The sequence below is a fragment of the Polyodon spathula genome, chromosome 24 (assembly GCF_017654505.1).
Source record: "Polyodon spathula isolate WHYD16114869_AA chromosome 24, ASM1765450v1, whole genome shotgun sequence".
Classification (NCBI taxonomy): domain Eukaryota; kingdom Metazoa; phylum Chordata; class Actinopteri; order Acipenseriformes; family Polyodontidae; genus Polyodon; species Polyodon spathula.
The window spans coordinates 18,024,671-18,047,055 of record NC_054557.1 but is presented as its reverse complement, the minus strand read 5'-3'; the positions used below and the strand labels follow the sequence as shown (position 1 = coordinate 18,047,055).

Here is a 22,385-nt window from a genome sequence, read left to right as displayed (position 1 = left end):
CCACAGTGTTGTGCAGGGCGGTGGTGCGAGTCCACAGTGTTGTGCAGGGCTGTGATGCGAGTCCACAGTGTTGTGCAGGGCGGTGGTGCGAGTCCACAGTGTTGTGCAGGGCTGTGGTGCGAGTCCACAGTGTTGTGCAGGGCGGTGGTGCGAGTCCACAGTGTTGTGCAGGGCGGTGGTGCGAGTCCACAGTGTTGTGCAGGGCTGTGGTGCGAGTCCACAGTGTTGTGCAGGGCGGTGGTGCGAGTCCACAGTGTTGTGCAGGGCGGTGGTGCGAGTCCACAGTGTTGTGCAGGGCGGTGGTGCGAGTCCACAGTGTTGTGCAGGGCGGTGGTGCGAGTCCACAGTGTTGTGCAGGGCGGTGGTGCGAGTCCACAGTGTTGTGCAGGGCGGTGGTGCGAGTCCACAGTGTTGTGCAGGGCGGTGGTGCGAGTCCACAGTGTTGTGCAGGGCGGTGGTGCGAGTCCACAGTGTTGTGCAGGGCGGTGGTGCGAGTCCACAGTGTTGTGCAGGGCGGTGGTGCGAGTCCACAGTGTTGTGCAGGGCGGTGGTGCGAGTCCACAGTGTTGTGCAGGGCTGTGGTGCGAGTCCACAGTGTTGTGCAGGGCTGTGATGCGAGTCCACAGTGTTGTGCAGGGCGGTGGTGCGAGTCCACAGTGTTGTGCAGGGCGGTGGTGCGAGTCCACAGTGTTGTGCAGGGCGGTGGTGCGAGTCCACAGTGTTGTGCAGGGCGGTGGTGCGAGTCCACAGTGTTCTTGCATTGGCTTGTTGGTGTTCTAATGGTATTGCTGGAGGAGGGTCTGTTTTTAAGCGGTTTTGAAAGACCTTGGTAATTTGACATTGCTGGAGCGGTGATGGCTCGGTTCTGTTTTGTTCCGCTCCTGTCGTGGTACAGTAACCGGCGCTGACTGGGGTCAGAGAACGTATGGAACTGCTGAGCAACAGGATTCTTCAGGGTGCAGTATAAGCTGTTCCTGTCCTATCGGGGTGCAGTATAAGCTGTTCCTGCCCTATCGGGGTGCAGTGTAAGCTGTTCCTGCCCTATCGGGGTGCAGTGTAAGCTGTTCCTGCCCTATCGGGGTGCAGTGTAAGCTGTTCCTGCCCTATCGGGGTGCAGTGTAAGCTGTTCCTCTCCTATCGGGGTGCAGTATAAGCTGTTCCTCTCCTATCGGGGTGCAGTGGAAGCTGTTCCTGTCCTATCGGGGTGCAGTGTAAGCTGTTCCTGTCCTATCGGGGTGCAGTATAAGCTGTTCCTCTCCTATCGGGGTGCAGTATAAGCTGTTCCTGCCCTATCGGGGTGCAGTATAAGCTGTTCCTGCCCTATCGGGGTGCAGTATAAGCTGTTCCTGTCCTATCGGGGTGCAGTATAAGCTGTTCCTGCCCTATCGGGGTGCGGTATAAGCTGTTCCTGCCCTATCGGGGTGCAGTGTAAGCTGTTCCTCTCCTATCGGGGTGCAGTATAAGCTGTTCCTGCCCTATCGGGGTGCAGTATAAGCTGTTCCTGCCCTATCGGGGTGCGGTATAAGCTGTTCCTGCCCTATCGGGGTGCAGTGTAAGCTGTTCCTGCCCTATCGGGGTGCAGTGTAAGCTGTTCCTGCCCTATCGGGGTGCAGTGTAAGCTGTTCCTGCCCTATCGGGGTGCAGTATAAGCTGTTCCTGTCCTATCTGGGTGCAGTATAAGCTGTTCCTGTCCTATCGGGGTGCGGTGTAACCTGTTCTCTCGTTTCTTGCAGGGAGATGATTTCCCAGGCTTTGGCTCAGGCGAGGTTATCAGGAGTCCCCTGCGTTCTGGGCATCGCTATCACAGAAGTAACTGGGAGGGGGCGAGAGGTAAGTAGGGAGAAACACGATGCTCTGCACCTTGCACCACTATCTGGAACCAAGGTGATTTTTAAAATTTATTTTATTTTTCTGTTTCTCATGAGGTTTGAAGGCATGCTAACTTTTCTGCTCTAAAGTTATTAGGTGAAAAAATAAATAATGACATCGGCATACAAGATTATCGACTCCAATATCGAAATTCCAGCGGTAAAATCGACCAGAGAAACGCTTCGGCCAGCTTGCTTGACACGGTATCCTGAAGTTTGATTTTCTTCAGCTCTTAAACAGAGCCCTTAACCCCCCCCATAGTACACTGTGTTGCCCCCCCATTCTGCGTTAGTCAAGTTGCATCATTTCCAGCTCAGCAGAGAGATGCAAAGCATCAGAAAGCCACACAGCTTGCAGAAGCTCCTGGGTGCAAACTCACAACGCTGGGTAAGCAGCGCTACACTGTGATCGCTGTGAAGGCGTCTCTTGTGTTAAAGCAGGCGCGTGATAGATTAATGAGTGCCCTACCCATATACATGCACACTAGTCTGCAGTCAATCCCAAAGGTAACTTTTGCTTTCCATGCAAATTCAATTTTGATGAAAAGTAATGAGCAGACGAAGGTGTTGACAGGCTTGTCTGGACAGACCAGGCATGTTTATACAGCAGCAGCAGCAAACGTGCGTTTTGCCGTGCGTGTGATTTGATTTGCGTGTAGACAGGGTTGTGTACTCAGTTTAGTTTACGCAGTGCATCTCCTTGGTATCCCATATAAACCTTTAGTTTATTTTAGATAATGTGGAGTTGAGTTTATTTCATCTGCTCAATAGTAAGGCTTTGTTTTCATGGAGTTTGGCTTCACTGGGAACTTGAGTGTTTTACATAGTTCAAGCTAAATGTAAAGTTTTCTGAAACCTGAAATTGTCTGATGTAAAAATGTTATCTTTTTGCTGCATCTCTCTTCCTGTGTGTGATACTGTGTGTGTCTGTGTAACAGCGAGAGTGAGCGTGTCTGAGACTAAGTGACTGTGTGTGTGTCTCTTGTTTCCTGACTGTCTGAGCATCGGTTTGATAAAATGCTTTAGTTTTCGAAATGCTCACATGCATGGATTTCTCAGATTTTGTGTGTACAAAGTCTTAGGAATCCCAGGAAGCATTTGCAAAAGCGGTGCTTTGAAGCAGAGCTCTTAAAAAAAAAAAAAAATCATTGACTTTATGTTTTAGGTTTTTAATTTCTTTGGGCAAAGTAGTTTGTTGTTTTGGGGTAAGTTCTTTTTTTTTTTTTTTCTTGGATGGATGGTTTTTAACCCTGTGTTTTCTGAGCAGCCCATTTGAGTGGAGATGTTCGTGTACCGTTTACTGTTGGCTTTGCTGTACAAAACCTTATGTGTTAAAAAACAGATGAATCCAAAACGAACCACACCAACCCAGATCTGATCATCATTTTCTATTCTCTCTCTCCTCTCTCTCTCTCTCTCTCTCTCTCTCTCTTCCTCAGGCAAAGCTCCAAAAACATCAGCCTCAGTGGACAACTTCTCGAAACAGTCCCGTGAAAAACCTCCGCCCCCCGCACCCGACCCAGGAGAGGCGAGGACGGCGTCCGCCAGTAAAATTTCCATAAAGGTTTATTCTGGGACTCTGAAAAAGGGGGGGCGCGTTCCCCCGTCCCCGAAACAGAAAACTGCGGTTTCAAAGCCGCAGAATAAAGGAAGGACTGGTCTGAAAGGGGAGAGGGCTGCCAGCCTGCCTCCGAAGGCAACAAAAAAGGGGGCTCCTTCCAGAGCAAGTCAGAAGGACAAGCCCAGCTCCTCGAGGGCCAATGCAGCCTCTGGGAGAAGCCCTGCGAAGCCCCCGATCACAATCAAACTCACGGGCAGGAAGAGCAGCAGGAGAGCAGCTGCTGCTGCTGCTGCTGCTGGCAAGAAGCCCATGAAGAAGCTGAAGGTGGTGGCGTTCAAGTATGTGTCCAAGGCCAAGAAGCTCACAAGCAAGCAGCTCCCCAGAGCTGACGTCAAGTTAAAGAAAGGCAAGAACTCTGCCGACGGGGGGCTGGAGCCCGAGAAAAGCAAGCGGACGCGATGGCAGGGGCCTCCTGCCCAGGAGGTGAGAACGGAGGGCAGAAAGGCGAAAGCAAAATCCGACGGGACAAAGACCAAGCCGGAAGCGAAGAGGGAGAGGGAACGAGCCGCAAAGGCTGCCGGCGCGGAGCTGCAGAGCACCGGGGAAGCAAGAGAGGGCGGGTTAGCCGACCTTCAGGGAGGGCCTTCTGACGGTCCAGCCGTCGTCGTCCCGAACGCCGGTAAGGTCAAGAGGAATCTGAAGATCGGTAAGATTCTGGGGCTGAAACTGAAAAGAGTGCGGAACCCGGAGGAGCCCGGCCAGGACAGCTCTGCCCCGCAGGCTGCCGCAGCGCCTTCCTCTGACAGCACCTCCTCCTCCTCCTCGAAACGAAAGCAAAACAAGTACGTTTGGACGTTGACTTTGGTGAAAGGGAAAGGGAAGGCGACCAAGGTGCCACGTTCTGCAGGGCTTAAGAAGAAAAAGACGACGACGAAGACCCCAGAGGCGACAGAGGCAGAGGCAGATGGAGAGCCGGAGGAGGACCCAGGCGTCGAGGGAGACCGAGGAGGGGTCGTCAAGAGCAAGCCGGTAGGGCTAGCTGAAGATACAGCAGAGAGGAAACGAGGCACACGGCAGCAGTCTTTGAGGAGGGGGAGTAGGAGAGGCAAGTTAACTGAGGAGGAGGAGGAAGAGGAGGAGGAGGAGGAGGAGGTGGCAGGAGAGTCGACCCCAGACGCAGAAGCCCCTGACCCAGCCCTAGCTGACCCAGAGATTGTCGAGAAGCCCCTAGAGCCCCTGGTCTCCTCTCGGAAGAAGCGAGCCACCAGGCGACTGTCGTTATCAGTCAGGCGGAAAGCAAAGGCCCGGGGGTCCAAAGTTGAACCCGCGGTTGGGAGGGACGCAAAGACCGTCTTGGAACCGGAACCGTCGGCAGAGTCGGACGTGCCTCGGGGACCCACCGCTGTCGGGAAGAAACGGCCCCGGCGCCCGAGGTCCACCGGCAGGGCGAAGGCGAGGCCACAGCAGGCGGGTTCGGGACTGGAAATCCCCTCCGTTCCTGCGCTCTCGTCCCCAGAGCTGCTTGACCCGGCGGTCGCGGAGAGTCCTGTCGGAGCTGCGCCTACGCTGTCTCCAAAGCAAAGGCGGAAAAGATCAGCGGCGCCAACCAAGTCCGGGGATGCTGAACCTAAACTCGAACCCGAACCCGATCCGGCGGACCGTGGTGCCGAAGGCCCCGAGGTGCAGGCCCGCTCCACAGACCTGATCCTGGTCTTGGACCCCCCTGTTTCCGAAACTCTGTCGGAATCGGCTGTGCGAAGTTACGCGAGAAAGCCGTGCAGGAGACGAAGGCCGGCCGCCAGACGGAGAAGGAAAGCTGAGGTCCGCTTGCCCAGGGCTCCAGGTGAAGAGGCTGCGTCTTCGGCCCCGCTGGCTAGACAGAGGCTGGCAGGCGTGGTGAAAGCCAAATACATGCGGAAGCTGCCCACCCCCTTCCTGCCTGCCAAAAGACCAAGGGGGAGACCTCCGTCCCTGACCAAGCGGACTCAGAGGGAGCTAGCCCAGCAGCTGCTCTCCAACGCAGAGAAAGGCGGCGACGGCGGCAGCCAGCATCCCGCCTCCAAGGACCTCCAGCGGGGGAAGTCGAAATTCCTGAAGAACATCCGCCACTTCATCATGCCCGTGGTGAGCGCTCGCTCCTCCAGGGTCATCAAGACCCCTAAGAGGTTCATGGACGACGACGGGATGTCTGTCCTGCCCCGGAAGAGCTCCCCCAAGAAGCCCCACGGCCGGACCGCCCGAGAGGCGAGTAAAGAAGCAGACGAAGGAGACAAGGAAGAAGACGATGATTACCAGTATCCTGAACACTTCTCCCCGGAGATGAATCTGTCTCCCAGGGAACAGGAAGCCTTTGACTTGTGCGACCTCCGAGCTGCTGGAGAGGCTCGGGGGCGAGCGGGTTTGGATTCCAGGCTTGCATCTGACACTGCTGCCTCGCCGGCATTGCCGTGCAAGCGCAGATCGGCGCTCAGGGAGCCCACCTTCAGGTGGAGCAACTTTGAAAACTCGGCGGGAGAGGTCTTCTCCTTGGTCGGGAAGCAGGCTTTCGACGACTCCCTCAATCTCCCGGAAGTAATTCTGGCTTCTCCCGGCCCGGAACAGGCTGTGTCGGCCCAGCTGTCCCACCGCGAAACCCACCTGAAGATCTACGAGTCTCTGAAGAAGCTCACCGTCCGGGCGGGCAGGAGAGCCAAGGTGAAGGTGAAGGAGGAGGAGGAGGAGGAGGAGGAGGAGGAGGAGGAGGAGGAGGAGAGGCCAGAGAGTTCCCCTGCTCCGAATTCGGAAGCTGCTCCTTTAGACCGGGACAAGGACCCCGAACCGGGGCACCTGACCCTCTCCCTTCCAGCTTCTGACGGCCAGCTCCAGGAGAGCCCGGAGGAGGACCTCCCGGAGAAAGAGAAGCTGAAGATCGAGGACATGGACTCACCCGGGGTGGTGCGGAAAGTGGCCGTGCGGCTCCGCTCTCCGGGCTCCGAGCTGCTGCTGGGAGAGGGCTCGGACGAGGCCGTCGAGGAAGCCGACCAGAGCACGGGAAGTGACCGGGTGGAGGTGGAGGAAAGGGGCACCTCTCACAAGATCCGGCTCACCGGAGCCAACAAGAGGATGTTTCACCTGCTCAAGAGGGCCAAGGTTCAGCTCATCAAGATTGACCAGCAGAAGCAGCTGAAGTCCACACAGGTGAAGATGTTTATTAGATTAGTTTACCCGCTTTGTGCTGCTCAAGGCAAGCGTGGGTACGAGGGTTTCAAATGCTTGACTTGCAGGGATGAGGGAAAGGTAATAATACATTTTAGGGGGAAGCAGAACGAAATGTCGACCAAAGATTTTCATTATTTTTGTTTTTTGTTTTTTTTATATATATGTGGGTGTGTGTGTGTAATTATTTGAAGTTCACAGTAAAGACTGCTGTGCTTCTGAGTTTGTGGTAACGCTCCCTGCTGCATGCTGCCTCCACAGTTCCTGTCGGGGATTCTGAGCGCCGGTTCCAAGGAGCCTCCCAGCTCTGTGAAGAGGAGGAAGGTCATGAGGAAGAAGGTGGCTCGGCTGGAGAGCCCCCCGCAGGAGGAGAGCGCCCCTCAGGTAACCAGGAGTGATACCCGAGGGGGCGACACACTGGGGTTGTTTGTTACAGTTTCGTTTCCTAAGTGTTGTGTTGAGCTCAGACACATCCTAATGTTGCTACTCTTTACCCCAGTCAGTAAAGCCCTCCGTCACTTTTTTACAATGCAACTTGTGTTTGTGCAGAAGACTGCATATGTGCCACACTAGATGACCTTTCAAAGCAGCTGATCTCTGTCTATGACCGGCCTGTGTTTGACAGTGTGTTAACAGCCCTAATGCTCCCCTGTCAGCCTGCATGTTATCACTGTTCTCTCTCTCTGATTGCAGGAGCCGTTGGCTCCAGCAGGACCCCGGATCAAGCACGTGTGTCGAGACGCAGCGGTGGTCCTGGGGCAGCCGCGGGCGATGGTCCCCGACGACGTCCCTCGACTCAGCGCCCTGCCACTGCACGAGAGGGACGGCATCGCAGCCTCGCCCCGCGCAGAGGGTAAGCGAGCCCACCTTGTACCCGTCTACCAAATGTGGATTCTTAAAGGACGAGCTTTATGGAGCAAGCAGCTGCCCGTGGAGTCTTGTTTCCCTCTAGCTGTTCGTGATGCTCAATGCTTAGTCAGATAAAGTGATGATCTCTGAATATCGGAGCAGAACCACGAACCAGTGATTGCAAAAGTCATCAAAAGAAAAGGGAGAACAAATTAATAGCATGGCTTTGTTTTTTTGTTTTTTTAACTATAAAAATATTATATTCATAATTAGTTGCTGCTTAAAGCTAAATTCTCTCCTCACTTCTCTCTCTCACTCTCCTCACTCCCTCCTCTCTCCCCTCTCTCTCCTTACAACCTCTCCCTCTTCTCCTCCTTTCTCTCCTCACACCCTGTCCCTGGGTCCCTCTTCACCTCTCCCTCGGTCCCTCCTTCTCCATCCCTCTCTCCTCTCACCCTCTCCCTCGGTTCCCTCCTCTCCTCCATCCCTCTCTCCTCTCACCCTCTCCCTCGGTTCCCTCCTCTCCATCCCTCTCTCCTCTCACCCTCTCCCTCGGTCCCTCCCTCTCCCCTCTCTCCTCCCTCCTCTCTCTCTCTCACCCTCTCCCTCGGTCCCTCTCTCCCTCGGTCCCTCCTTCTCCATCCCTCTTTCCTCGCACCCTCTCCCTCGGTTCCCTCCTCTCCTCCATCCCTCTCTCCCTCTCCCCCTCCTCTCCCCTCTCCCTCGGTCCCTCCTCTCCTCCATCCCTCTCTCCTCTCCCCCTCTCCCTCGGTTCCCTCCTCTCCTCCATCCCTCTCTCCTCTCACCCTCTCCTCCATCCCTCTCTCCTCTCACCCTCTCCCCTCTCTCCCTCCCTCCTCTCTCTCCTCTCCCTCTCTCCTCTCTCCTCTCTCCCTCGGTTCCCTCCTCTCCTCCATCCCTCTCTCCTCTCACCCTCTCCCTCGGTTCCCTCCTCCTCCATCCCTCTCTCCTCTCACCCTCTCCCTCGGTTCCCTCCTCTCCTCCATCCCTCTCTCCTCTCACCCTCTCCCTCGGTTCCCTCCTCTCCTCCATCCCTCTCTCCTCTCACCCTCTCCCTCGGTCCCTCCTCTCCCCCCCCCTCTCTCCTCTCTCCCTCTCCTCTCCCTCCTCCCCTCCCCCCTCTCCTCTCCTCTCTCCCTCGGTCCCTCCTCTCCTCCATCCCTCTCTCCTCTCACCCTCTCCCTCGGTCCCTCCTCTCCTCCATCCCTCTCTCCTCTCACCCTCTCCCTCGGTTCCCTCCTCTCCTCCATCCCTCTCTCCTCTCCTCCACCCTCTCCCTCGGTCTCCTCCTCTCCTCCATCCCTCTCTCCTCTCCCTCCTCTCCCTCGGTTCCCTCCTCTCCTCCATCCCTCTCTCCTCTCACCCTCTCCCTCGGTCCCTCCTCTCCTCCCTCCCTCTCTCCTCTCACCCTCTCCCTCGGTCCCTCCTCTCCCCCCCCCTCCTCTCTCTCCTCCCTCTCTCTCTCCCTCCTTCCCCCCCCTCTTGGAGGGAGGGGGGAGGGGAGCGTGGGAGCGTCTCTCCTCCCCCCTCTCTCTCTCCTCGCACCCTCTCCCTCGGTCCCTCCTCTCCTCCCCCCTCTCCTCTCTCCTCTCACCCTCTCCCTCGGTCCCTCCTCTCCTCCCCCCTCTCTCTCCTCGCACTCTCTCCCTCGGTCCCTCCTCTCCCCTTTCAGACACGGCCTCTGCCTCCGAGCCCGAGGCTGCTCCCCCCCCGGACCCGCGCCCTGTCAAGATGAAGAGATCCTCCGGCGGCCGCTGCTTCCAGTATGGGAAGAGGAACGTGCGCTGCGGGACTTGCAAGGGCTGCCTGCACCAGCTGGACTGCGGAGAGTGCGTCAACTGCCTGGACAAGCCCAAATTCGGGGGTCCCAACACCAAGCGACAGTGCTGCGTGTGAGTAGACATGAGAGCTCTGCACAGGGTCCCCCTGTAGAGACCACAGGTCTGGGCACAGTTAAACTATATCCGCGTCAGAAACCAGACTCCCTCTGCATAGCACTTCGATCCATTCCGGGTTTTACTTATACCCACCTGAGCGTGGTTCCTGTACACACTGTGACTAATCAAGCCCACAGTAAAATCTGGTTGACTCCTCTGTGCAGTGGGGGTGTGATTTTCAATCCTGTATATTGATAAAGAGAGTGAGAATCTGTATCTAAATTGAGGAGCTTGACTTTCACCTTGAATGCCTGTTTTCCAACGTTTCCGCGTCCCTGCAGAGCGCACAGGCGAAATGAAACTTGCAGCGGTTCGCTTGAAGGCAATGTTAGCCTGGTCTAATGTTACATTCTCAAATTATTATTATTATTATTTTTATTTATTTTCTCGCAGGTTTAAAAAGTGTGACGAGATTGAAGAGAGGAAACAAATGCGTCTGGGCTACAGGAACAACAGAAGTGAGGGGATTGTGAGACGCAGACTCCGAGCTGGTGTGCGAGACGCAGCAGCAGCTCGTCGGTTTACACTGATAAACTCTTCTGTTTTGCTAGCTGACTAACCCTCACCCGCAGCGCTGTTTTTTACTTCTGTGTTTGATAACCCCCCTCTGCTGCAGGTCTCCCGCTAAAGCGTCGGCGGTCGTCGGCGAGCGCGTGCCCCACGAGCGACGACGACGAGGAGGCCGGCGTGGCGGCGGAGCTGAGGATGCCCGACTCCCGCAGCCCCTCCCTGAGGACCCAGCCGCGCCGCTGTGCGAAGCAGCGCTCGTACTGCAGCCTGCTGGAGTCGGACGACTCGGAGCTGGAGATGCTGCTGGCAGCCTCCCACTCCACCTCCCCCGGCCGCAGGAGAGCCAGCGGACACAGAGGTAGCGAGCGCGGCTCACGAGCGCAAACGGCACGCCTTTGCCATTTGGGTTTGAAGCTGCTTTTCAGTGTTTGTGAATTCAGCACTGTTGAGGGTTTTTATAACTGTCCCATTCAAGCCATCCGGTCGCCTGTCTTAGCTGCTGAAGTGATGCACAGTGCCTCTAATTCAAGCATATTGTTTATTTATTCATTTATTCTGGAACTGCTTCCAGAGTGGGTCTATTGCCACTTGTTTGTTTGTTTTTGTTTTCATGCGTGCAATTTTGGTCATTTTTAAGGACATGATTCCTATTTTCCATCCTTTTTTAAACATGTCAAACTATGTTTCTTCTTCAGGAGACTTTGCTTCCTTGGACGGCAGCGGGAGGGGCGGGGACTCTGAGGAGAGCGGCAGTCGGCTTCGCAGAGTGAACGTGCCCAGGAATCTGCAGGGGAGACGGAGAACTGACAAGGTAACGTCACAAACTCACTTTGTTTTATTAATTCATCTATTCAATCATTAACACTGGTGATTTTAACTTGACCTCAAACATTCTGAGAGGTGGATTACTGGCGTCTATCAGTATCGGTACTGAGAGTGTTAGTAATGAATTCAACCAAAAGGTCTTTATGAATCTCAGGGATGGCAAGAAGACTTGCTTAGTCTGATCCACACCTGGGTTCACTAAGAGTTTAACAAGACACCCCCGAGCTTGCAGTAAAACCTGGAACGAGGGAAGCTGCGATTCACCAGGAGTCTTGCTTCCACCCCTGATGCCTGTGTGTGATTTTATGATTTTTTGCTTGTGTTCCTGTGCTGCAGAGTCAGCTGGACCAGACTCCTCCCAGTGTGCTTGCTGCTCTGGTCAATGGCTTCGCTCGAAGAGAGAAGGAGCCCTCTAGCCCGGTGCACAAGATCAGGGTCGACTTCAAGGTCAGTGTGTCTGCTTCTCCCGTCCAGCGCTGCTGAAACTAAAACACCCAGCTCTGAGCAGCAGGCACAGGGCTCTGTAAAGAGGATTCAGACGTGACGAAGGGTGGTTTTGAGTGTTAAACAATGTTATTGTGTTGAACCAACAGTACACCAAATGCAAATCGGTGAAAAGCTACAGTGAACTATATAGATGTATACAGGACCTGCTGAAGCTGGAATGAACTCTGTAGATCTGTACAGGACCTGCTGAAGCTGGAATGAACTCTGTAGATCTGTACAGGACCTGCTGAAGCTGGAATGAACTCTGTAGATCTGTACAGGACCTGCTGAAGCTGGAATGAACTCTGTAGATCTGTACAGGACCTGCTGAAGCTGGAATGAACTCTAGATCTGTACAGGACCTGCTGAAGCTGGAATGAACTCTGTAGATCTGTACAGGACCTGCTGAAGCTGGAATGAACTCTGTAGATCTGTACAGGACCCTGCTGAAGCTGGAATGAACTCTGTAGATCTGTACAGGACCTGCTGAAGCTGGAATGAACTCTGTAGATCTGTACAGGACCTGCTGAAGCTGGAATGAACTCTGTAGATCTGTACAGGACCTGCTGAAGCTGGAATGAACTCTGTAGATCTGTACAGGACCTGCTGAAGCTGGAATGAACTCTGTAGATCTGTACAGGACCTGCTGAAGCTGGAATGAACTCTGTAGATCTGTACAGGACCTGCTGAAGCTGGAATGAACTCTGTAGATCTGTACAGGACCTGCTGAAGCTGGAATGAACTCTGTAGATCTGTACAGGACCTGCTGAAGCTGGAATGAACTCTGTAGATCTGTACAGGACCTGCTGAAGCTGGAATGAACTCTGTAGATCTGTACAGGACCTGCTGAAGCTGGAATGAACTCTGTAGATCTGTACAGGACCTGCTGATGCATGTAATTTAGTTTGCAATACCTCTAAGGTATTGTCCAAGGGGGAATTGTTAATGTAGACCAGGACCCTTGTTCTCGTGTGTGTGTCTCACCCTTTCTGTTTGTTCTGTTTCTTCCTGTCTGTAGGAGGACTGTAACCTCAGGAACACGTGGCTGATGGGAGGGCTCAGCATCCTGGCTTCAGTGCCTGTGATGCCCCAGTACGCCTGCCTGCTGTGTGCCAGCAAGGGCCAGCACGAGGTGAGCCTCCCTTCTGAATTTACATGGAAGATGCTGAGAGGGGCTTCTAGTGGAAACGCTTGTCATTTGAGTTTTCGTTTTTTCTTACAATGTACAAGCCCTTCTCGATTGTCGCTCGCTGTCAAAGGACACCAGATTTCTACACTGTAGTAAACTGAGGCTGCTTGCTCTGAAGCTCCTCACACTGTCTCTCTCCTCTCCCAGCTGCTGCACTGCCAGGTCTGCTGTGAGCCTTTCCACCGCTTCTGCCTGGACCCCGGGGAGCGCCCCCTGGAGGACAACGAGGAGAACTGGTGCTGCCGGCGCTGCAAGTTCTGTCACGTCTGCGGCAGGAAGAGCAAGCATTCCAAGGTGAGCACGTGGACCGCTTCGGTAGAAACCTCGCCCAGCCTGCACCTGGCTTCCTGTGGGTCCTTGTAACTCTGACCAGTACTTCAAGAGCAGCACAGAAACCAGGACCAGAGAACACAGTTGGACAAGAGAGACAAGCTTGGGACGGAGGGTAGAGACACTTGTTCACAAGGAGAGTGGCGAGGTTGTGGATTTGCAAGTGTTTTATTGACCTGTGCGGTGATACTTGGCTTGCTTTTGAGACTAGTCGGCTGCTCTGAACCGAGCAGGCACTGATGGGCTGAGCGTGTCTGTGAATGCTGCTGCTGCTGCTGCTGCTGCCTCACTTCTCACCCTGCCTTGTTTCTGCTCTCAGCCCCTTCTGGAGTGCGAGCGATGCCAGAACTCGTACCATCCTGCCTGCCTGGGACCCAACTACCCTAAACCCAACAAGAGGAAGAAATCGTGGGTAAGTCCTGTCAACTGGCTCTCCCTTATAGCTGCATGAACAAATCCGATTATAAAAAAAAACCCAGACTCGCAGAGAGTCGTACTCGTGCTGTGACCGTTATTCATATTTAGAATTACTTCAAGAGTCTTCAGTTCAATGACAAGCTTCTCAACTTGAAGTTGTTTCTCAATGTGTCATTGAAGACATTGAGACCGGCTCCTAGGCGGAAACATTGTCTTTGAACTATTTCTAAATGTAGCAGTGTTGCTTCTGGCGTTTTAAAAGTTCTAGATGTCCTTTGTTAATAGAGGAGAGGTGTGAGGGAGCCCCCTGGTGTTCAGTACTGTCACTGCTGGTGTTTAACAGTTCTGCAAGCCCATTGTTAATGAGGAAAGGTGTGAGGGAGCCCCCTGGTGTTCAGCAGTGGCACTGCTTTCTGTTTTCTCTCAGGTGTGCATGACGTGCATTCGCTGCAAGAGCTGCGGAGTGACCCCTGGGAAGAGCTGGGACTCGGAGTGGAACCACGACACCAGCCTGTGCCCTGACTGCACCAAGCTCTACGAGCAAGGCAAGACCCCACTGCACCCCACTGATCCATCATCACAGCAGCACTACACAGACCTGCACCTCCCCACTGATCCATCATCACTGCAGCGCTACACAGACCTGCACCTCCCCACTGATCCATCATCACAGCAGCGCTACACAGACCTGCACCCCACTGATCCATCATCACAGCAGCGCTACACAGACCTGCACCCCACTGATCCATCATCACAGCAGCACTACACAGACCTGCACCCCACTGATCCATCATCACAGCAGCACTACACAGACCTGCACCCCACTGATCCATCATCACAGCAGCGCTACACAGACCTGCACCCCACTGATCCATCATCACAGCAGCGCTACACAGACCTGCACCCCACTGATCCATCATCACAGCAGCACTACACAGACCTGCACCCCACTGATCCATCATCACAGCAGCGCTACACAGACCTGCACCCCACTGATCCATCATCACAGCAGCGCAGACCTGCACCCCCCACTGATCCATCATCACAGCAGCCTGACCTGCACCCCACTGATCCATCATCACAGCAGCGCTACACAGACCTGCACCTCCCCACTGATCCATCATCACAGCAGCACTACACAGACCTGCACCTCCCCACTGATCCATCATCACAGCAGCACTACACAGACCTGCACCCCACTGATCCATCATCACAGCAGCGCTACACAGACCTGCACCTCCCCACTGATCCATCATCACAGCAGCACTACACAGACCTGCACTCTGTTCCATTTTAATCAATTCCAATTCCTTTTCACAACGCAGGATTTATTGAGCAAACCTGCACATCTACAGCTCGTCAATCACATTTGCAGCTCGTCAGTCACGTGTTGTTGATCAGTCATACACGTGTTTCACCAGGTGTGTGTGTGTGTGTGTGTGTGTGTGTGTGTGTGTATGTGTGTATATATATATATATATATATATATATATATATATATATGTGTGTATATGTGTATATATATATATATATATATATATATATATATATATATATATATGTATATATGTATGTATATATATATATAAACACACACAGTTGCTCAGTGAAGCCTGTGTCATAAATTAACAGAAAAGGCTTTGCTGTGTTCTCCCAGGTAACTACTGCACCATCTGTTCCAAGTGCTACGAGGACAACGACTACGAGACTCAGATGATCCAGTGTGCCAAGTGTAACCACTGGGTGCACGCCAAGTGTGAGGGACTGTCAGGTGAGTGTGGAGGGGAGGGGCTGTCAGGTGAGTCCGGAGAGCAGAGCAGATTTGAGGGGAGGGGCTGTCAGGTGGGTCCGGAGAGCAGAGCAGGTTTTGGGGGGGATAGTTTTTGAAAGCAGTAGCCAGCACTAACTTGTATAATAAGGATGGGGTATTAATTCCTGGTTATTACTGTGAGTTTAATAATAAGACACACCTGAGCTTGTTACCTAGACGCACTGTGGGCTCATTTTTTAAAACCTGGAAAGGGTGAAAGTGCTGTGCTATAGGAGATGTCTTTCCAGACCTGTATAACTACCCAGACCTAGTGGAAATGTGCCCCTGAAATAAGTGTTTCTTTCGTTTTCATTTTAGTTTTGTTGAATGTTTAACCATTCTTGATCTCTCTCTCTCTCTCTCTCTCTCTCTCTCTCTCTCCCCCTCCCTCCAGACGAACTGTATGAGATCCTGTCCAGTCTCCCGGAGAGCGTGCTCTATTCCTGCCGGCCCTGCAGCGAGGGCCAGCCCAGCCCGTGGAGGGAGGCTCTGAGCTCGGAGCTGCAGGCCGGGATCAAGAACGTGCTGCTGGGCCTGCTGAGCTCCAGACTGACCCTGCACATGCTGCGCTGCAGAGAGGTGAGAGAGGGGTTTCCTTGTCAGGGCATGCAGCCCACGCTGCCATGTGTGTCACTCTGCCTGTGATGCGCTGCGCACAGGAAGATCAGGTTGTCACTTACTGACGAGGGACTGATTTAAAAAAAAAAAAAAAAAATGCAAGATGCTTGTTCTTTAGTCCAGACCCAGTGAGCTGAGTTGGGCCCTTTTGTTCTTGTATCACAAAACGTGGAGAATCCTCAACACCCGTGGGATTGAAATAGGGTTAGGGATGTTCACAGTGATGTCATGAATTAAACCTTGCAGACATTTTAAAGAGACATCTCGTCGAAATGCGCGTCGCTGACTTTGTTCATTATTTCTGAATGCAGCAGTGTTGAGTCGTATGGATGATACAGATTTTTTTTTTTTTTTATTTGTGATGGTTGATTTTTCGATGGTTCCTGGTGCATCTCTCAGGGTTATTTGTATTCCTCGCTGTCCAGACCAATGTCTCTCAAAGCAGAGCTAGTTGACCATTGGCCCGCGGTTGTGTTTCCTGTCCGCAGTGCTCGGAGGTGACGGAGTGTGACAGCGGCTTCGAGGGCAGCCTGGCCTGTGACCTGCAGGCGGTCGGCAAGAAGTTTGACAAGGGCCTCTACACCTCCGTGGTAAGCAGCCGCCCCCCCCCCCGTCCCATCCCCGCGCACAGCGGCGTACTCACTCGGGCTGTCTCGCTTCTGTCTTTCTGTAGAAAGCTTTCCACGATGACGTCGTCCATGTGATCCAGACACACCTCGAGGAAGAAGCGAAACTCCTGCCGGAAGAGAGAAGGACTTCACTGGCCAGATCCTTCTATCTGAAGGTAAGAGCTTGGGGTCTCCTGAGAGAGGGGGTCCCCTCTGATTAGGGGGCTCCTCTCTGATAGGGGTTCCCTGTGAAAGTGGGCTCCTGCGGTAGGGATATAGTAGTTACACGATGTTATGTGCTTGTGATGGGCGGCTTGCATGATGCATAAGAAGATCAAACGATCTTTTAATGATGGATGTCAAAAGACAAGAACTGCAGTGGGTTAGGGACAGCATGTGTTCATACCGGCCTTTAAAATATCAGTGCACCTCGAGCCTCTTGCTGAGCTGCTGTGAATTAATGCTGAGCTTTTGGTCTTGGGTCACGATGCCAACGCTACGTACCTCAGTGTTACGGTACAAGATTACAATGTAAAGATTAATTATTGTAAAAAAATATTCAAATAAATAAATAAACCAAAAAACTTTTTACTCATTCTCTTGTTAATTGTTCAGGTTATTCTGTTTTTGGGTTACATGCATACATGCACGCTTGTCTGTAAATTTCTTTAGGCAGTAATCCATTTCTGTTTATTGCTTTTTAAATAAAGAAGCTTTTCTTTTTCTCTCTGCAGCTGTTGGAGAGTTTTTTTGGCTGGTTTAATGCCCAGGATCCCAAAGCGTGGGACCCCTGTTCCAGGACCCTCCCAAAGTGAGTACCCTAACTCGTCCCTGTCTCTGTAATCCCACGGGCTGCTGTATTTACCGGGTCGCTCCTAACCAGCAAAGCTCCGTAGAATCTGCCCGTCCTGTGTATTGAACTCCGTGGACGTTGCATAGCTTCGAGGGTCTGTGGGGGTTTACAGGCGTGTCTGGTAGCTCGCTGAAAAGAGCCGATTTTCTTTTCTCCTCTCCTCCATAGTGGCATTCTCCCGAACGCAGTGCTCCCCCCCTCCGCGGAGCACGTGTACGCGCAGTGGAGGGAGCGCGAGGGCCAACGCATGCCCGCGGAGCCCCGAGCCGCTGCACCGGATCTCAAGCCAGACTCGACAAGCGAGCCACAGTGGACAACCCTGCACAGGTCCGAGGGCAGGGCGGCGAAAGACAAGCCCAGAGGTAAAGCAAGAGGCTGGAATGAAGCAGAGGTGCAGCTTGAATTAAGTTCATTACTCGAAGTGACTTGATTGGATCCTCATGTCTCGTGTGTGGGTGTGTCACTATATATATATATATATATATATATATATATATATATATATATATATATATTATATATATATATATATATATATAAAAAAATTGCGCGCACGCGTGAGATAGCTGTATATATTGATATATAGATAGATAGATGTAGATATGTTTAATAATAATGTTTTCTTAATGCATGTGTTATGTTACTATGTATAATAATACACATACATGTTTTCTGTTTTATTGTGAGGCTTTTTTCCTCCTTCCTGCTGTTGAATGCTATCGGTTTGTACTGATGATGATTTATTACCTGTCTGATTTTATTAGATTTAGTAAATTGTTCCCTGTAACTAAGTCCCCCCCTTTTCAAACGGTCCGAGCTGGACCGCCTGCTGCGGCAGGGCAGGCCAGGGCTGCAGCTTCTCCGAGTGGGCGTCGCTGGGCTCAGCGCCTGTGTGTGTGTTTCAGGGAGGAGAGGACGCCCCCCTCTCGTTGAGCCCGATACCAGCTGGAGCAAAGAGGACCAGAGGCAGTGCTGTCTGTGCCTGAAGTACGGGGACGACCGAGCCAACGTGAGTCCCAGGGAGGGGAGCAAGACTCCCGTTGCACTGCAGGTTGATCCATGCCAGATTTTACTATGAGTTTTTAATAGAGACGTGGCTAATCAAGCTCGCATTCGCCATTGAGGTCTTGTTTACAAGGGGGTCCTGGAAAACAATTGCATAAAAAAGATTACAATGTACAAACCACACAGAAAAAACAGGTGCACTTCAAACTTGATCTGTAGCATGCGGAGTATTCTTAAGACACACGTGAATCTGCCTGTTAATGTGGACTGAAGGAATCCGGACGCATGGCAGGAGGGGCTCTGAGAGGTTCTCCCTTTTGAAAGCACTTTGTTTGAAAGGCGCTCTTGCGTTCCTGTGTTCTCTCAGGATGCGGGCCGGCTCCTGTACCTGGGCCAGAATGAGTGGGCTCACGTGAACTGCTCCCTGTGGTCCGCGGAGGTGTTTGAGGAGGAGGGCGGCGCGCTGATGAACGTGCACGCGGCCGTCGCTCGTGGGAGGCAGATGGTGAGAACTCTTTTTTTTTTTCTTTTTTTGTTCTAACTTCACAAACCGCCTCCTCTTCTGATCTCCTATTCTTTCACCTCCCTCCCTGCTGTTTTATGTTTAATTTTACTAAGAGAAACTTAATCAGTTCAACGTCAAACGTTTCATCTGGAAGTCTCAAAATACTTAAAATAAATAAATAAATAAATAAAAGATGCTGAATAGAGAATTTAAAATCAACTTTTACATTTGGTTTTGTAATGCCCCTTTCTGCTCCCTCCTCTCCCCTCCCCAGCGTTGTGAGAAGTGCCACCAGCCAGGTGCCACGGTAGGATGCTGCCTGACCTCCTGCCAGGGCAACTACCACTTCATGTGCGCCCGCTCCCGGAACTGTGTCTTTCAGGAGGACAGGAAGGTGTACTGCCAGCGGCACCGGGAACTCACCAGCGGCAAGGTAAGAGCGTCACACCAAAGAGCTGTGCCAGCAGATTAATCCATCATCCAGGATCCAGCCTCTCTACAGAAACCAGGGGCTGAGTCAGGGGAGGGTCTCTGTGCCAGCAGATCAGTCCATCATCCAGGATCCAGCCTTTCTACAGAAACCAGGGGCTGAGTCAGGGGAGGGTCTCTGTGCCAGCAGATCAGTCCATCATCCAGAATCCAGCCTCTCCACAGAAACCAGGGGCTGAGTCAGGGGAGGGTCTCTGTGCCAGCAGATCAGTCCATCATCCAGGATCCAGCCTCTCTACAGAAACCAGGGGCTGAGTCAGGAGAGGGTCTCTGTGCCAGCAGACCAATCCATCATCCAGGATCCAGCCTCTCTACAGAAACCAGGGGCTGAGTCAGGAGAGGGTCTCTGTGCCAGCAGACCAATCCATCATCCAGGATCCAGCCTCTCTACAGAAACCAGGGGCTGAGTCAGGGGAGGGTATCTGTGCCAGCAGACCAATCCATCATCCAGGATCCAGCCTCTCCACAGAAACCAGGGGCTGAGTCAGGAGAGGGTCTCTGCCAGCAGATCAATCCATCATCCAGGATCCAGCCTCTCTACAGAAACCAGGGGCTGAGTCAGGGGAGGGTATCTGTGCCAGCAGACCAATCCATCATCCAGGATCCAGCCTCTCCACAGAAACCAGGGGCTGAGTCAGGGGAGGGTCTCTGTGCCAGCAGATCAATCCATCATCCAGGATCCAGCCTCTCTACAGAAACCAGGGGCTGAGTCAGGAGAGGGTCTCTGCCAGCAGATCAATCCATCATCCAGGATCCAGCCTCTCTACAGAAACCAGGGGCTGAGTCAGGGGAGGGTCTCTGTGCCAGCAGATCAATCCATCATCCAGGATCCAGCCTCTCTACAGAAACCAGGGGCTGAGTCAGGAGAGGGTCTCTGCCAGCAGATCAAGCCATCATCCAGGATCCAGCTTCTCCACAGAAACCAGGGGCTGAGTCAGGAGAGGGTCTCTTCTGTCGATCATGCTGGTTTACCATTCCCATACACACACACACACACACACACACACACACACACTAGACTCAGTGGAGAACCGAGATCCACACAAACCAAAGCAGCTGTATCTTCGCTCGTTTCACTCTGGGTGCTAAAGCAGCCCGATCGATGCCATCGACCCTACCCTGTGGAGAGCTTGATCCGAGTAATTGGTTCATCCAGCTCTGTGCAGTGCTGTACCCTTGCCTCGTCTATGTGTGTCTATATATATATATGTGTGTGTGTGTATATATATATGTGTATATATAATATGTGTGTGTGGGGAGTCAGGTCTAAATACACCCACTGATCAAATAAATTGAATTGGATCAAAGGGTAAAAGCTGTGTCTGTTGAAAATCAAAGTTTTGAAGTTTGTCGTCCTTAACGCAGTAGTGGCTGTGTAATATATGAATCATTTTTAATTAATTAGTCATTAAGCAGATGCTTTTATCCAAAGCGATTTAGAGCCTAGGGGGGTGAACTCTGCATCATCAACAGCTGCTGCTGCTGCAGAGTTGCTCGCAGTAGGCCCTCGATTTTTACGTCTCATGCGAAGGACGTTATATCTCTGTGTTCGTCTCTTTCCTCAGACTGTCTCGGGCGAGGGTTTTCAGGTGCTGCGCCGCGTCTACGTGGATTTTGATGGGATCAGCTTAAAGAGGAAGTTCCTGACTGGCCTGGAACCCGAGTCCATCAACATGATGATCGGTAAGGCTGACCCCACCTCCCTGACTGCCTGTCAGCTGCCTTGGACCACTGTGTCCCGTTCTGACATTCGCACAAACGCTATCCCAGGATACCTGATTTTTGTGTGTGTGTGTGTGAGCAGTCAGCTGTTCGGTTTACTGACAGTTTCCCCCTCTCTGTCTCTCTTCCTGTGTAGGCTCTCTGCATATTGACAACCTGGGCGTTCTGACAGAGCTGTCTGTCTACCAGGGGAAGCTGATTCCAGTCGGATACCAGTAAGCAAAATACAAAACCCATTGATCAAAGATCTCGGGGTGGTGAAGGGGGGAGGGGACCACACTGCTTCTAACCAGTCCAGGCTGAACTCCACACAGGTTCTCCTGTGTGAAGGGGCTGTGCCGTCCTTGAATTTCTCCTCTGTCTGTGTAGAAGGCACTGCTTGAGGAGCGATTGCAGTTCGGAGGTCTGGTAATCATCTCCCCTTCCATCAGGTGTTCACGGTGGTACTGGAGCACGCTGGACCCCAGGAGGCGCTGCAAGTACACCTGTCGAGTGACGGAGGTCCGACCGCCAGCCGTGGAGAAGCCAGTGGAAGAGACTCCGGAGCAGGGAGACAACCACACCATTGCACACAGCCCCAGTGCAACCCCAGGTAATCGCTGACTGGGAGGATGCGTGTTTTATTAGTTGATCCTCCGCTCCTGTCTTGTGCAGCGTTCAGTACAGTAGGTGCATTTATTTGTTTCTGAAAGGGCTGCAAGCTTGAGGCTGTTTGTGAAACCTTTCTCAATGCAACATACAAAGTGCTTCAAGCACATGTGCTAGCATATGTTGTGAGAAGGCGTCTCTGCGGATGGTTGTGAGAACGCGTCTCTGCGGATGGTTGTGAGAAGGCGTCGCTGCGGGTGTTGTGAGAAGGCGTCTCTGCGGATGGTTGTGAGAAGGCGTCGCTGCGGATGTTGTGAGAAGGCGTCGCTGCGGGTGTTGTGAGAAGGCGTCTCTGCGGGTGTTGTGAGAAGGCGTCGCTGCGGATGGTTGTGAGAAGGCGTCTCTGCGGATGGTTGTGAGAAGGCGTCTCTGCGGATGTTGTGAGAAGGCGTCTCTGCGGGTGTTGTGAGAAGGCGTCGCTGCGGATGTTGTGAGAAGGCGTCTCTGCGGGTGTTGTGAGAAGGCGTCTCTGCGGGTGTTGTGAGAAGGCGTCTCTGCGGATGTTGTGAGAAGGCGTCTCTGCGGGTGTTGTGAGAAGGCGTCTCTGCGGATGTTGTGAGAAGGCGTCTCTGCGGATGTTGTGAGAAGGCGTCTCTGCGGATGTTGTGAGAAGGCGTCTCTGCGGATGTTGTGAGAAGGCGTCTCTGCGGATGTTGTGAGAAGGCGTCTCTGCGGGTGTTGTGAGAAGGCGTGCGTCTCTGCGGATGTTGTGAGAAGGCGTCTCTGCGGATGTTGTGAGAAGGCGTCTCTGCGGATGTTGTGAGAAGGCGTCTCTGCGGGTGTTGTGAGAAGGCGTCTCTGCGGATGTTGTGAGAAGGCGTCTCTGCGGATGTTGTGAGAAGGCGTCTCTGCGGATGTTGTGAGAAGGCGTCTCTGCGGATGTTGTGAGAAGGCGTCTCTGCGGATGTTGTGAGAAGGCGTCTCTGCGGATGTTGTGAG

The 22,385-nt window shown here is 52.9% G+C and overlaps 1 protein-coding gene across 3 annotated transcripts in view; it reads left to right on the top strand.

The window, feature by feature from the left end:
• The window catches only part of kmt2bb (lysine (K)-specific methyltransferase 2Bb), a 36,308-nt gene that overhangs the window by 1,945 nt on the left and 11,978 nt on the right, over positions 1-22,385 (top strand). For 2 of the 3 annotated variants that reach the window (XM_041226484.1, XM_041226487.1), the window contains exons 2-26: positions 1,734-1,830; positions 3,308-6,606; positions 6,886-7,008; positions 7,318-7,477; positions 9,167-9,386; positions 9,825-9,922; positions 10,048-10,299; positions 10,637-10,752; positions 11,103-11,213; positions 12,271-12,384; positions 12,589-12,735; positions 13,091-13,183; positions 13,616-13,733; positions 14,846-14,959; positions 15,393-15,577; positions 16,105-16,206; positions 16,290-16,400; positions 16,959-17,035; positions 17,246-17,439; positions 17,983-18,086; positions 18,450-18,587; positions 18,862-19,020; positions 20,642-20,759; positions 20,935-21,013; positions 21,230-21,390. In XM_041226484.1, coding sequence (XP_041082418.1) covers positions 1,734-1,830; positions 3,308-6,606; positions 6,886-7,008; positions 7,318-7,477; positions 9,167-9,386; positions 9,825-9,922; positions 10,048-10,299; positions 10,637-10,752; positions 11,103-11,213; positions 12,271-12,384; positions 12,589-12,735; positions 13,091-13,183; positions 13,616-13,733; positions 14,846-14,959; positions 15,393-15,577; positions 16,105-16,206; positions 16,290-16,400; positions 16,959-17,035; positions 17,246-17,439; positions 17,983-18,086; positions 18,450-18,587; positions 18,862-19,020; positions 20,642-20,759; positions 20,935-21,013; positions 21,230-21,390 — 6,490 coding nt within the window. The remainder of the gene's footprint in view (positions 1-1,733; positions 1,831-3,307; positions 6,607-6,885; positions 7,009-7,317; positions 7,478-9,166; positions 9,387-9,824; positions 9,923-10,047; positions 10,300-10,636; positions 10,753-11,102; positions 11,214-12,270; positions 12,385-12,588; positions 12,736-13,090; positions 13,184-13,615; positions 13,734-14,845; positions 14,960-15,392; positions 15,578-16,104; positions 16,207-16,289; positions 16,401-16,958; positions 17,036-17,245; positions 17,440-17,982; positions 18,087-18,449; positions 18,588-18,861; positions 19,021-20,641; positions 20,760-20,934; positions 21,014-21,229; positions 21,391-22,385) is intronic. The other variant, XM_041226486.1, reaches the window with a different exon arrangement.